The 13,683-nt window shown below is 41.7% G+C and overlaps 2 protein-coding genes across 4 annotated transcripts in view; one reads left to right on the top strand and one right to left on the bottom strand.

Annotated features, from left to right (window-relative positions):
• The window catches only part of WDFY4 (WDFY family member 4), a 154,683-nt gene extending 152,943 nt beyond the window's left edge, over positions 1-1,740 (top strand). For both annotated transcript variants that reach the window (XM_063338069.1, XM_063338068.1), the window contains 2 exons: positions 157-268; positions 1,335-1,740. In XM_063338069.1, the coding sequence (XP_063194139.1) occupies positions 157-268; positions 1,335-1,401 (179 nt within the window). In that variant the 3' untranslated portion in view covers positions 1,402-1,740. The remainder of the gene's footprint in view (positions 1-156; positions 269-1,334) is intronic.
• Positions 1-13,683, bottom strand: part of VSTM4 (V-set and transmembrane domain containing 4) — a 53,145-nt gene that overhangs the window by 2,741 nt on the left and 36,721 nt on the right. The window contains exon 8 of one of the 2 annotated variants that reach the window (XM_063338070.1): positions 9,768-13,237. The exons of the other annotated variant lie outside the window; for it this stretch is intronic. Coding sequence (XP_063194140.1) covers positions 13,112-13,237 — 126 coding nt within the window. The 3' untranslated portion in view covers positions 9,768-13,111. Of the gene's footprint in view, positions 1-9,767; positions 13,238-13,683 lie in introns of those variants that run through there. 2 annotated transcript variants of the gene reach the window in all.

The raw sequence follows: 13,683 nt of genomic DNA, 5'->3' as shown, positions 1-13,683 counted from the left end.
CAAATTAAATTGGGATGGGCCTATTTTGCAACAGCACAGGCTGAGATTAAATATATTTATTCTCAACTTAACAACTTGCTGACCGTAAATAATAACAATCCCATCCATGCTGCCCCCAGACACTTTCTAAATACTTATTTTTAAACCACACAACAGGTAACAAGTGTGGAAAACATCTTGTTCTCTGTCGGGAACTGAATCCCAGCCTTGCCTTGACTGGAAAACCAAGTAAGACCAGCCCAGCAGTGACAGCACTGGCTCTATCCAGGTACCGTCCTGCCCGTTGCATTGCGGCCGGTGTGCGGCAGAGGGCATAGCGCCCGCCCCGGGGTCTCCATCGCTCTGCCCTAAATCGGCGGGTTTTTTATTTTATCCTGAACTTTGTATTATTACTGGTGGTTTGGGTTTTGTTGTTGTTGGATTTTTTGTGTTGTTGTGTTTTAAATCTCAGTCAAATCACTCTCTTAGCCAAATGCAGTCACTTTGGCAGCTGGCTTGGCTAACTGTATTAAGTGAAGGATTTTGGACAGATAGGAGACAACCCAGGAGAAACAGCAGCTTTCGGCCAGAATAGATCAGTAGCTGCTCCACTGTCTCTACACTATAGAAAAACCACTATACTAGGAGCTGTTCGAGATACAATGTAAACAGGAAGCTTTTGCCCAGCTTTGTTGTTAAACTCTACTCAGTTTGCACAGCCAGCAGTATTTTAGTTTACTCAAACCCTTCCTGGAGTTTCATCTGGCTGTAATATTTGTTGTTGTCTCCTACTCCAGAAAGTTATGATGTACTGTAAAACTGTTGGTCTCTTTCTCTCAAAAAGTGTTGGCATTTTGATAGTTGCTAAAATGTTTCCTATATTCTGCAAACTCAGATTTAGAGCACTTAGTGACTGTGATGTTTACATGCATTGAAAGTAGGTAAGTCTGCAGGGAGGGTCATTTTCGTTAGTGTTGGTGACACTACATGAAGGAGAGATTTCAGTGGCTGAAGCCATGACATTATGTGCTAACAAGTCTGAATTCTGAATCTAGCCAGCAGATTATTTAACATTCATAGAGCCTCAAAGAAGGTTAAGAGCTTGTGATCTGGCTAGATTGTCTACAGCTAACCCACTGAACTCCAGGAAAGTTTGGATTCAGTTCTGACTTCAGTCTTTGAAGTACAAATCTTTGTCTATTTTATACCATTGTTCTTCAAATTTAATGTTAAAGATAACCTACTCCCCTGGAATGTTGCATCCTCCTAATTGCTACACGCACAGGAGAAAGCCTTGATCGTATTCGCATCTTGTTCTTGAACATTTTTCTCTCTTTTTTTTTTTCTTTCTCAAGAAATTCCTCCAAGCTCCTTGTTGGTGATGACTGGGGAAGAGTCTGCTGCTGGTCTGTGGATGGGTAGGAAGAAATAGCCAAGAACTCTTGTTTTTTCAGCATTTTGGATAGACAGAAAATTACCCTTCGGAACATGAAAAAATTAAAGAAACTGGAAACCTATGGCTGGGGAGTGAATCTCAAAGAAGTTGTTGGACTGACCCTGCAATCAAGTCTGATTGTAATTAGAGAATGGACTCTGAAGTTGTGAGAAAGACACTGACAGACATGCACATAGACAATGAGATTTTGCAGTATTTGTCCTAGGAAAACTTTTCTGTTTCAAATGTTATTTTAGATACTGAATTTGACATAATACATTGAATTTCACAAATAATAGCTAGCAAATAAAACTGCCTTGATTATGCCAGAGAGCAATGTAGCTTAATAAAATTAACATATTCTAATTTTAATACCATGAGATCAGAAAATACTGAAGCTTCAAACAGATGTTGAGTTTGTTGCAGTATCTTTGTTCTACTAACATACATCTATGTTAATATCTCCATTCCTACTCTTCCTCTTTCCCTGAATCTGCATGAAAAGGTATGCATGCCTTCTGAAATGCTATTTTATTTGCAGAGTGAAGGTAGGAATTCTCAGGTTGGCAGTGGTGCCTTTATCCAGCCCCACTGTGAACATGTGTTATGGTGCAATCTTTAGTTTCTTAATCTCTGACTTTTTTTTTTTTTTTTACATAGTGAGCAAGGCAGGCAAAATGCATGGAATGGGTGAGGATGAAGATCTGACACAGCTGGTCAACATATTCTTTCATTCTTCTCCTTCACTGCCGCCTTTCCTAGCCTTGTCCCGATGTTCTCTGGAATATCAGTATATGCGATGTACTTCAGGATTTATATTCACCATCACCCTGCATGGTAGAAGTGGGTATTTCTCGTATAAGAAGGCTGAGGCCATAGTGTAGTGAAGTGCCATTTGTGTCCCTAGTGGAGATGGAGGAAGTGTGAAAAATTAAGCTCCTTAACATTTTATGAGAATTTGAAGGAGCTAAACTGATAACTCCCTCTCTCCCCTGCCCCTCCTTGACCTGGTAAAGAAATTGAGTACCTTATCTTACACACAAGAGGGATGAGTAGCCACTCAGGCAAAGCAGCTTCCTGAATACTGCAGACTGGGTCAGGGCATAGCCAGGAAGAACATGAAGGACATTATTGCTGTGAAGGGCCTTGTGTTCATACCACCAAACGCCCCTGAACAGACAGAGCCAGGAGAGTTCCTTGATTTCCACTGCACTGGGACTGGTTAGCACTGCAGGAGTGAAGCCCTGTATGTGCTGCACTGGACAGCCAGAGACTGAGGATTGCGAGGAGCTTGTTATATCTTGGTACTAAAGACATGCCAGCATCATTGGGAAGAATCTGCAGTAGAAGACAGGTTTTTACCCGTCTTCCTCTAACTGCACCTTCAACTGTTTTCTTTCTGTAGGGCACTGCTTTGTTCATGACTCTTACTTTGAAGAGTTTTGTTGCTGAATGAGCAAGACTTCCTATAGCAAACCAACTTCCTTCCTTACAGAGTGCTGAGACATGACCCGCGCCCCAGCCCACCACGTGGCTCTGTCTAACCTCCACAGTGAGTGAGGTAATTGCCTGTGGAAAATGTAGTAATTAGAGGTTAGCTCATGATGCAGACATACAAGGAAAGCTGCATTGTGTCTACACAGGTGACCTGGCTGATTAGCCTTTTTAAACTCCAAGTGTGTGACTTGATGACTCAAATACTATTCTTTCTCTGCTCAGTGAAACATACACTGAAAACAGGCCAAAACACACCAATGTTTTTGTAATCAAAGTAACCTTGTGAAGCAAAGGTGGACCATGCCCATCTTTCCTTTTCCTGAGGACTGGGGAAAGATCAATTGTCATTGAATTCAACAAATTAAGCACACTACTTCTTTCCTCTTCCTTCTGCACATTCCTTAAAAGTAAGTTGTGATTTGGATACATGGACAGTAAGACTTGAACTCCTGTCAACTGTGAATACAGCTTTACCGAACCATGACAAAGGTGATTAAGAGCCATGAAAGCCTACCTAGTTGTCATCTTGGTAGCATGCTAATTGTGTCTCTTCCTTTAGCCTTTTTGTGCAGCCTGTCTTTGCCAATGGGAGGTACTCCCTTTCCTAGAGCTGGGACTGGCACCTTTTTAGCCTGGACTGCAGCACTAATGGCTCTGGTGCTCTAGACATCAACCTGACTTTGTTTGGTATGTGAAGAGGGCCAGCTTTAGGCTAGCCATGCATGGATTTGACGGGCTCATCTCCTTGTGCGTAATGTCAGTTCTCTTACATCTTCAGGAGAAGGACAAGGTGCATCAGCTGTTGTTTTTGATCACAGAGAACAAATCCAGAGTGCCCATGTGTGAATGGAAGTCAGCAGGTTAAGAATTAATGTCTTCCTGTGTTGAGCTTGTTCTAATGTTCAGGGAATTGTAATTTGGGAGAATATAAAAGGCAATTGGATAGAAATGGGTTGCAATTTCCTCCTGGTGAAAATTCTGATTAGGAATGATTTGCTGTAGAGCAGTGGTTGCTTGAGAAAGTTTTGGTTTCTTCTCTAGCTCTAGAGGATTTTTCCCCAGGGTTGTAAGTCATGGAAAGAAGTGCATACTGTGAGTTCCAAAAGCACCACTCCTTGCAGAGTTAAGGCACAAATGTAAGCCCGTTGCAGTCATCAAATTTCCTAGGTCTGATGCAGCCAGTGTCTGTGATAGTGGTAGAATGCTACCTGGTCATTTTTCTGCAGGCAAGTCTCTGTGACCTGCTAGAAATTCATAATATGTGGTTGAAACAATTAGCTGTGATACCAACCCTCTTACAAGCACCTACTTTTATATCCATATTGGTCTCCTGTTTATTTGGTAAATGAAGAATGTCCATGAAATTCTGTCAGCTCTAGATGGGGAGGTAGCTTTCACTGACACATAGACATAGTGCTAGCTGAGGGACAGTAGTGGTGCCTCCTTGGTGGTTATCCTGGTGTGATACTGATTCTCTAATGGCTGCATGGGATGTGGGGGTAGCAGATCTAGAATATGCTTGAAAAATTAAGCAAGTAGAGCAATTCCATAGCAAATACTTTCAGCATAACTCCATTGTTACTGTAAGTGGCACAGTGTGAACATCACCAGAGTATTGTAATTATCTCAGAACGAAATTTTGCAAGGGGTGAGTAGCTCAGGGTGAGAATTACCCTTAGAAGAAATCCAATCCCATTAGGATAAGAAATGCAGAAATAAGGCACAGTCTTAACCCTGACCCATAGGGAAACCAAGAGGAGAAATGTAGAACAGTACAACCTTTATGTGACTTTAAAAATCAGTTTAATCGAGGACCATAAACCCTAAATCTTAATCACACTTATTTGGTTATTGCTCAGACCATCTTGCTTCCTTTTTCGGCAATAGAAGTCTTATAAATGTTACAGTGAGCATTAAATACTGTCTGATTTCTGTAGCTTTCCGTTAGCTAATAAACGCTAGCGAAGCAATATTTGCAGAGCTGCCTGTGCACTGCAGGACCTTTTAGTCCTTAAAAAAGAATTTTTCTCAAACCTTTTTTGAGAAATCCATGCAAACTAATCTGTAACTCCCATGGGAAAGTTTCCTTGTGGTTGTCACCACATGCTACTGTTCCCAAGTCCTTTTCATACAGGCATCTCAAAGCTTGTTACAGCAGGGTATAGGTAAGAAGATCATCTCATTCAGGATCACCTATGGCTGTCACAAGGGAAGCTATCTGAGAGCCATATGAGCTAAAATAATTTGCAGGAATATGCTCCATTCTGCATGAAAATGCAGCCTGTCATGCTTGTGTCACATCTTTTGGGAGCAACATCCCAGGGAATTCGAAAAAGAAGCCCAGAAAAGCTCTGGACCTGATCCCAGCTCTCTTGTCTCCTCCTCCTTGGTACGAAGCACCTCTGAGCCAGGTAGCTGGAGTGATTTGTTTGCTTCTGGTCACACACATCACTTAGGGATGAGACTAGTTGTTGCATTACTGGTGTCACTCTTCAGACATATGCATAGCAACTACTGTCATTGAAGTCAGCCAGGCTGATGGAGCAGTGCAAGAGGGAACAGGGCTGGTGGAGGAATGCCAGCCTTCCCTGTGCTTTTTGCCTTACAGACAAGTTGTCATCAGAGCTCTTCCCAAGCGTCAGGAGGCTCCTGGAAATTTGCCGCATGAAGTTTTGAAAAGGGAACCCTCTTGTTCCCTGAGCTGGAGTTAAATGTCTTATGGAAACCTGGTTTCCAGAACTAGGCAGCCTTCAGCAGTACATTGGGATCTTGGTGACCACTAGTAATATTTGCTGTAATGATTACTGAGCAAATGTAGGCCTTGTGATGGGGACAACTGCACCTGTGTTCAGTGATCATTCAATGTGTTTCATGCTCAAGTGTTGCAACCCTATGCATTTGGAGGGTTGTTGGTGTAGGGCAGTCACTGAGGGAGCAACGGTGAGTGTGCTGGCTGGGTGGCTGGAGCTGAGGATGTCAGGTGAGTTCTGTGGTGGAAAGAACCTTGTGAGCTCTTACTGATAGGGGAGAAGCTGTCTCTGGGTGGGTGACTGCAACAACAGCATGGGAACTTTTCCTGTTTCAGGTCAGAAACTGTTGTCTTGTTCAGCTTGGGCAGGAGGCTCTAGGGACTTCGCTTCTCCTTCATACAGCTGTTCCCTGTCCAGGAGGGACAACAAAGAGTCATGCTTCTACAGCTACACCAGTTTTGGTGGGATGCTCAGCTCCCATGGCAGGAGCACAGGGATTAAGCCACTGCAATGAACAGTGAGAGCCACTCCTGTACTCAGTGCGCTCCCCCCAGTGTCCTGGCTGTGGCAATCCCCAGTGGTAACAAGCTCAATCTCCTCTGCCAATGTCTATGTCTTTATACCCCCTTATTTTACTGACACCACTGGATTAACCAAAATAAAATGCAGTCAAAGTGTAGTCATTTAAGTGCCCATCTTTGACTGTCACAGTTGCAGAGCACCGGATCTGATAAGCAAGGAAAAGGTGTATCTTTATTGTGAGAGTGGGACCATGCATATTGTAAACAAGGGATTCCAGTAGTGTTATTGAAAGAACGAGAGTTGTTGCCAGATTGAGATAATTTGGTTGGGAAGGTGAAATCCTGATTTGCTCCAAAGCCTTTGTCTGCCTGGCATGCTGGCTTCTGCCTGTAACCTGACATTTGATGACTTTGGTTGTGTAAGGACTCAGTTGCCACCTTGATGGATGTAGCAGCCTGTGGTGTTCGTGGTCGGTGTCTGAAGCTCCAGGCAGCTCTTGGCTCTTCAGAGCCCGATTATGAGCTGAATATATACTCTGTGTTTGGGCTGTATATTTACAGGCCCTTCCCTGTGGCAGTGCTGGGACTGTGATAAGTGGGAGGAGGCCCACTAGAAATCTACTCAAGCAGGTCTAATTGTACCAAATAGAACGGCTCAGTAGAGTGGAAAATAGTCCTCATATATCTACCCGAAGAAGATAATGACCTTTTAAATAACAGAAGCAATTTTATTTCAATACTCCAATTACTCTGAACTCTCAAATGTCAAAGTGCCAAGCACTTTCAAAATAACTTAATTTAGACATTTATAGCACTTAGACACTGCTAGTTTCTTATCTAACCTAATTATGGGTTGTACAGGAAATTGCAAAGCATCCCAATTAATGTTATTTTTTATAGTGATACATAGGAGTGGCCTTTGCCATTTGCTGTCGTCATGTGCACAGTGATTTACTAATTTTGTCTTTTGAGTTAGCTCCCTGGCAGGACAGAGCTCTTCTATCCCCTGGTTGCTCTTTCAGAGCAAGCAAGGAGGAAGTAGAGGTAGAAGTGAGCATAGCTATGTTTGCCTGAAGGATCTGAAGGGCACGTGTTCCCATGAGAGCAGAGTGCCATTGCAAGGCAGGACCAGTTAAGGCATAGAGGTGCCATATAGAATAATGATGGCTGGCTGTCAACCTTGTTGATCCTCTCCAATCTGGGTACTTAGGCCAGGATTCTCCACTTACTTGTCTCCCACAGGAGTGGTGCAGGGGAATGAGATTTGTAAAGCTGTTTAACTGGCTGCCTGAAAAATGCCTTCACAGATGATGCTGAGCAGTTTCCCTTCCAGTTCCTGCACAAAGCAGGCAGCATCAGAGGTGGAAGAAGTGGTGTAGCATCACTGAACAGTGTCCGGTGACTCCTTGTTTGCTTTTATGGTAAGTGGAGGACACATGTCCAGTTACCATGTTTGAAAGTGATAACTGTTGCCCACCCCCATGTGGTTTTTGCTCTGTATATTTTACGTGATGTTCTGGTTCTGTGCTGTGCTCTCCCCTGTGTTGTCAGGAGAGAACTGTTAGCAGTCAGAGAAGTTCCTGGGGGACTCCTCTTTCCTGCGGATAATCCGAAAGGATCAATGGCTAATTTCTCAGAGAAAGACGTGGGGCTGTGGGTAGCTAAGTGTTGTATCTGCCGACAATTGTGCCTAAGACCATGCCAGCCCAGAACAGGAAGGCAAAAGCCCCCAAAGGTGATCTTGTCTCGTGCAGCTCCGTGTACAGAGCCCTAATGCACCATTGTATTCTCATTCTCTTCCTTATGGTAAAATATTGCTGCAGACAAGATAAACAGGATTTTTAACATGGCTTAACAACTCAAATTAAATCCAAGATGGAAAGTTTGAGTTTGACTCAACAGCTTGCGTTTAAGAGGGGCACAGGGAACAGGCAGGCAGGGAGGTAAGAAGTCCCTTTCCCCAAAGTTTTTCCCTAGCCAGGACCAGAACCCAAGTGAGCTTGCCTGGGGCCTCTGTACATATGACCTCCTGCTTCCCTGCTCTGAGGTACAAGACAGTCCCAGGTCCTGCACAGGGGTGAGAAATGCAATTGCAGTGACTAGTGGTGTTATGTACTAAAATGAAAATCTGAGCAGTTCTCAGCTTGGAGGCTCAAAAAGGGCTGCCAGAACATTTCTGACTGGGGTGGTTAAAGACTGAAAAGCCTCTTGTGGGGTTTGCAAACAATCCAGCAATGCTGGTGAGGAACAAGAGACATTTGACACAATATGGTGCCAAGACAGGTAGGATTCTTGCCCTACCTATTGCTCTGCAGTCAGTAGGGCACATTGCTTCAGCATGTAGACTCTGAGTGGAAATGCTGGAATGTGAAACTGCTGTGAAGTTTGCTGAAAGAGCTGGGGCAGCCTGGGGGAGAGATTGTTTGAGACCCATGTGTTGGAGATGTGGTGTGTTTTGTTCAGGTGTTTCAGCAAGCATTTTCCTGCGTGGGCTGCACTCAGAATGCAATCTGGGAAGCCAGCTCAGAACTGAACCTAATCTAACCATTCCCTGAATTTCCTGGGCTGTTTTCTGTGGAATAATTTGTTAATCTTTTCCATAGAAGCAGTATTGGAAATCATTTGTTCCTTACAAGAGGAAAGCCTGACAGAACTGAGGTTGACAATTCTCTTTTTGACCGTCCCTTCAATAGTCTTCAAATACGGAAAACGCTGTTAAGAGCAGAGTAAGATGTTCTGTATGTCTACTGGGGAAAAGGCAAGAAGATACAGCCTGCATGCTAGGAAACATTTTGAATGATTAGGGCTGTGGAAACGGGTGGTGAGGAGAGTATGGAACCTTATCATGGTAAGTTTCTAAGAGGTTAGATCAGCCTCTACCAGGTTAAGTCAGGTTGAGTTGGTCCAGCCTTGACATCAGGTGACAGACTAGGTGACATCTCAAAATCTGTGCCATCTCCATTTTGTCTTCTTTTTCTAAGAGGAATAACACAAACTCGGAGTCTTCTATTGACGTGCATTCTCTCGATCTACTCTACCTCCCAACCAAGGTAATAAAATGGAGTCAAATCAGGTGGTGGAACAAAGCACACCAAATGAGTATATTTCAGATTAGTGCAGGAAACTCAGAAGAGTAATTGTTATGCAGTGGAATTTTATGTTTTACCCTGGCAGGGTAGCCTGAAACCAAAAAGGATCTTTGCACCCTGATGTCACTCATCAGAGTTGTTTTGGGGAAGCCCTCAAAAAGTTGAATTTGACCTACAAATCAAACATCAAATGAGACCTCATCTGGTCTGAGTCCTGCTGTGCCAGCAGAACCTGGCCAAACCCTGGCGAAGGACACAAGTTGATTGAACGTCTTAATGAAGAGAACCCCACAATTATGTTACAGTTATTCTAAAACAAATAATTTGCTTGTAATTACAGAGATAATGACATTCTGACCACACCTACCAATTAGAAAGTTGTAATAAAGAGTAATAAAACACCTTTTCCTTGGGCTGCAGAATCAACCCACACACAGCCCGTGACACTAATATGATTTACTCCTATTTGCTGATGGAGGATTCTAGTAATAAAATTTAATGTGGAGGAACAAGGTGCATTTAGCCAAAGCTGTAAACATCTCTTAATTCTATTTAAAGCTATAGGGTGCAGTACATTAACATTTAACAGTCTGATACTAAATTGGTGTGAAGCTAATAGAGCTGTATTTGTTAAAATTTCAGCACTAGGCTGTGTTTTACCAATGACAACAGGAGGAGTAACCGAAATAGTATGACTCAGCAGACTCCAACTGCTGCTTAATAAGATATTAAGAGTCTTCATGGGAGCTCCTGCCGTAAAAGAACAGTGGACCACATTCAGCTCTGCTGCTGTTCTGCTGAAGCTAGAGGGAGTTAGGCCAGAGACTAATTCAGCCTGGCAGTTCCTGTTAGAAGGAGCTAAATCCAACTTATTCTGCATTTCTCCCACTAAAGCACATTATACTCAGTGAAATTTTCTTCTCCATAGTCTTTCAAGTGAGTTGCTTTGATACTTAAAGATGTACAATTAATTGGAAGGTAAAGAATGATGTTTTTCTTTCTCCAATGACATGATCTGACTTTATTAAATCTGAGTGGACACTGCATAAGAAAAAGCATAGGAAACGTCTACTCAGGAAGATGGGTGTTCTCCTAAGTAGTATTTCTGGCCTCCTTTCACTCAGCTGGTCTGTTGCCTTTCAGGATTCTGCTGTCATCTGAAGTTGGTCACAAATGGAAAACATTTTAAAATCACGGAATTTTCTTCAGAATGAAAAATTCAATTCCTACCTATTCGGATTGTCTAAATGCTGAGTATGAGATAAACACATATCCTTGAATCGTTTTCTAGCAAGCAATAAATCCTACACAGACTAAGATAATGAATCTCAACAAAATAGGTAATTTATTTAGCTTAATTAACTATTATTTTAGGGAATTAGATATCAAACATAAACAAGACTATATAGACTATTGATACACAAAGAATGCTATTCATTAAAATACTGGACATAAACATACAGTAGAGGATTTTCTGAACATTGGGCACAATGGCCTGTTGTATGTAAAAGGAATGTTTATATACCAAACTTTAGAAAGTTTTCACACCTAAGTGGTCAACTCATTAATGTGTTAGGGTTCTATTTTTAATTCCAAATGAATCACTAATAAGTTCTATACTTTTCTAAGGCCTTCCTTACAGCTGTCTGCATGAGAGTTGTCCTCTCTGAATAGTCAGTCAAACTCTGGCTGTTCCAAAATTGATCCCTGAATGTTTGATGACTCTTTAGCACCAATTTCTTTTTGGTCAATGAGTTGATTGCTGTTGTCATTGAAAATCCATCACCCAATCAGAAAATAAGGATAGATACCATGCCCTTTTGGTGGGTGATTAAACTCCTTGGATAATGAAAAGGTGAAACAAACACTTTCTTGACAGCTCACAAATGCAAACATTAAAAATGCAAATAATTACTAGCAAACCTATTGATAAAAGTTGGACTTTGTTTGGAAAGAACTATCTTGATGAGGGACTAGAGTTGGAATTAGTACTGTACATAATGGCCAGCCTGACAAGCTTTTCTTCAATTCTTTTGTTATACCAGAGACATATATCTAACATGGAAGCAAGTGACTGAATTTTACATTTACACATCCTGGCTACACAGTAATGGATTATGTATGTTACCTAATCTCTACTCCTCTTCAAAAAAAGTTAAAAAGCAGTTTATGCAGACTCACTTATTCTGGTGAAAACCTGCAAAAGGCAGTGGTGTGCTCTCTTCCTTTGTTGCATGTCCTCATCCCTGCATTGTCACCCTGCCCTCCTCTCCTGCGCTCCCATGCAGTGACAGGAATAAGGGCATGAGTATTCCTGCGATGGTTCCCAGCTGTGCTCTGAGCCCTGGTGAGAAGCTGCTGTATCACTAAAAAGGCCTGACCTATAAAGGAGGAAGCAACTTGGATCACCTTGGTTAGGATTTCAAAACCTAAGGCCTGCAAGTGCTCCTCCAAAATCAGCACCAAATACTGCTGAAGGTGTGGCCTGTTGAGGGACTTCCTCCCAGACCAGGAGAGGACCTGGCACATGGGAAGTATCAGTTCTTCATGGTCTGAGAGTGAGCTAAGAGCCCATGCTTTTATGTCTCCGTTAACTCTGATGTTACTGAAGGGCAAAGCTTCTCAAGGGCTGAAAGATGTTGCATACCCAACCCTCCCTGACCTTTGGTGGAATTTGGGCATTGAAGGTTTAGGAGTTTGAAAACACCAGTCTGCCTATCCTTTACAACTGAAATGCCCAGGATGCCACAGAATAGACCATTTTCCATGAATGTGTGTCAAAGGAAAAAGAAGAATCTCTTCTCAGTTATCAAGAGGTGACGAAAGGATGAGTATTTTGTGCTCTCACTTTAGGCTCATTTCCCCATCTCCTGAGCCCTGGTCTTTCCAAAGAAAGAACTCCAAAGTGAGCGAGCAGTGTGTTAACAGAGTCTGCTCCGTACTAGAGGAGAAGCTGTGACAGTTTTTCCTCTAGATCAGCAGCTCAGTAACGTAGGCCACAGGAGGAAACTTTTGCAAGTTTGGGAGCACCAATCTACATCAAGGCCAAAAGCAGTGTCCTGGTTGTGTCGAAGTCTTACTTGCTATCAAAATTTTTCCTATTCCAAATCAGAATCTAAAAAATACCAAATGCTGGAAAATGTTCCCAAGCTATAAATATTCTTCCTCAAATCATTGGTATTTAACTATGAATGTTTCCTTTGGATTATTTTGAAGTGTTTGATTTCAAGCACCAAAGAACTTTACTAAAAGTAACATGAGTTATTAAATACAAAGTCATTTAGAAAGGGAATTTGAAAACACAGAAAACCAACTCTTTTGATAATTATATCTGGATAGCAGAAAAAGTAATTTTAGCTTTTCCTTTGCTATAGAAAAAAGTCTCAGCTTTACTGAATTAATATTTTTCTGATGGGAAAAACATTAAATTGACAAATTTCCTGGTCAGTGGTCTTTGTCTTCAGAAGCAGGCTGATGTACAGGGATCCTGCTACTAGTCCTTCTGAGGCTTGCTCAGATGATGATGTTTGCAGCTGGACTCGTCACATTAGCGTTAAAGAAGGAATAATACTTAGTATTGAAAATGCCCCAGGTAGAACTTCAGTCCATTTAAAACAGGGGGGCCGAACACTGCAAAGGGTGTCTCTGGGATGTCACTTGTAGACCAGCTGCTTTTCTATGATTACTTTCAACTACATTTTGTTTAAAAGTCTCATAGAAAAATAGAAGTGCATGAATGGAAATAAAAAAATAAGAACATTTGTATGATTTTTATAAATAAACAGCACAGCAAGAATTAAATAGAACACAGACAAAGGACATTTATACAGGCATGAACTATTACAGCTTGTTCTCCTCAAAGAGTATCTGTGCATAGACTGTCGTACTGGGAATGCCTTTGGCTTCCTGAATCGGCTTCATAAGTTCAAGTTCAGCGTATGTTAAATTCTCCTCTGCAATTTTTGGCTAGAAAAACAGAACCAAAAGAATTACAGTTAATAATGTTGTTCCCACTGAATGTAAAAGATGCCTTAAATATTCTGTAGAATGGGCTGTATTTCTTCTTTCACACATGCCAATTCTACTATGCTTTTAATCAGTTTAGTCTGCACTAGAGTTAATTCATAGAAGATGAAACAAGAATAGTATTAAAAACAAGAAACAGGAAATAGTAGGATTTTCAAGTTCATTACCAATTTCTCCTGTTTCTCAAACACTAAACATTTTAATTTGACAATTCATTTGAAAGATGCGTGTTAGCAAAATGTTCAGCCTTTTTAATCCTAAATTTCCCCATTTAATTTTAGTTATTGCAGATTTCACAATTTGAAATATATATGCCAGATTTACTTCCCAGCTGTAAACCTTGGACCAGTTACATCTCTAATCACAGCCACTCAAAGTACCTCTCA

The sequence above is a fragment of the Chroicocephalus ridibundus genome, chromosome 6 (assembly GCF_963924245.1).
Source record: "Chroicocephalus ridibundus chromosome 6, bChrRid1.1, whole genome shotgun sequence".
Classification (NCBI taxonomy): domain Eukaryota; kingdom Metazoa; phylum Chordata; class Aves; order Charadriiformes; family Laridae; genus Chroicocephalus; species Chroicocephalus ridibundus.
Note: the sequence above shows the minus strand (reverse complement) of the source record. Positions and strands in the feature narration are given on the sequence as shown.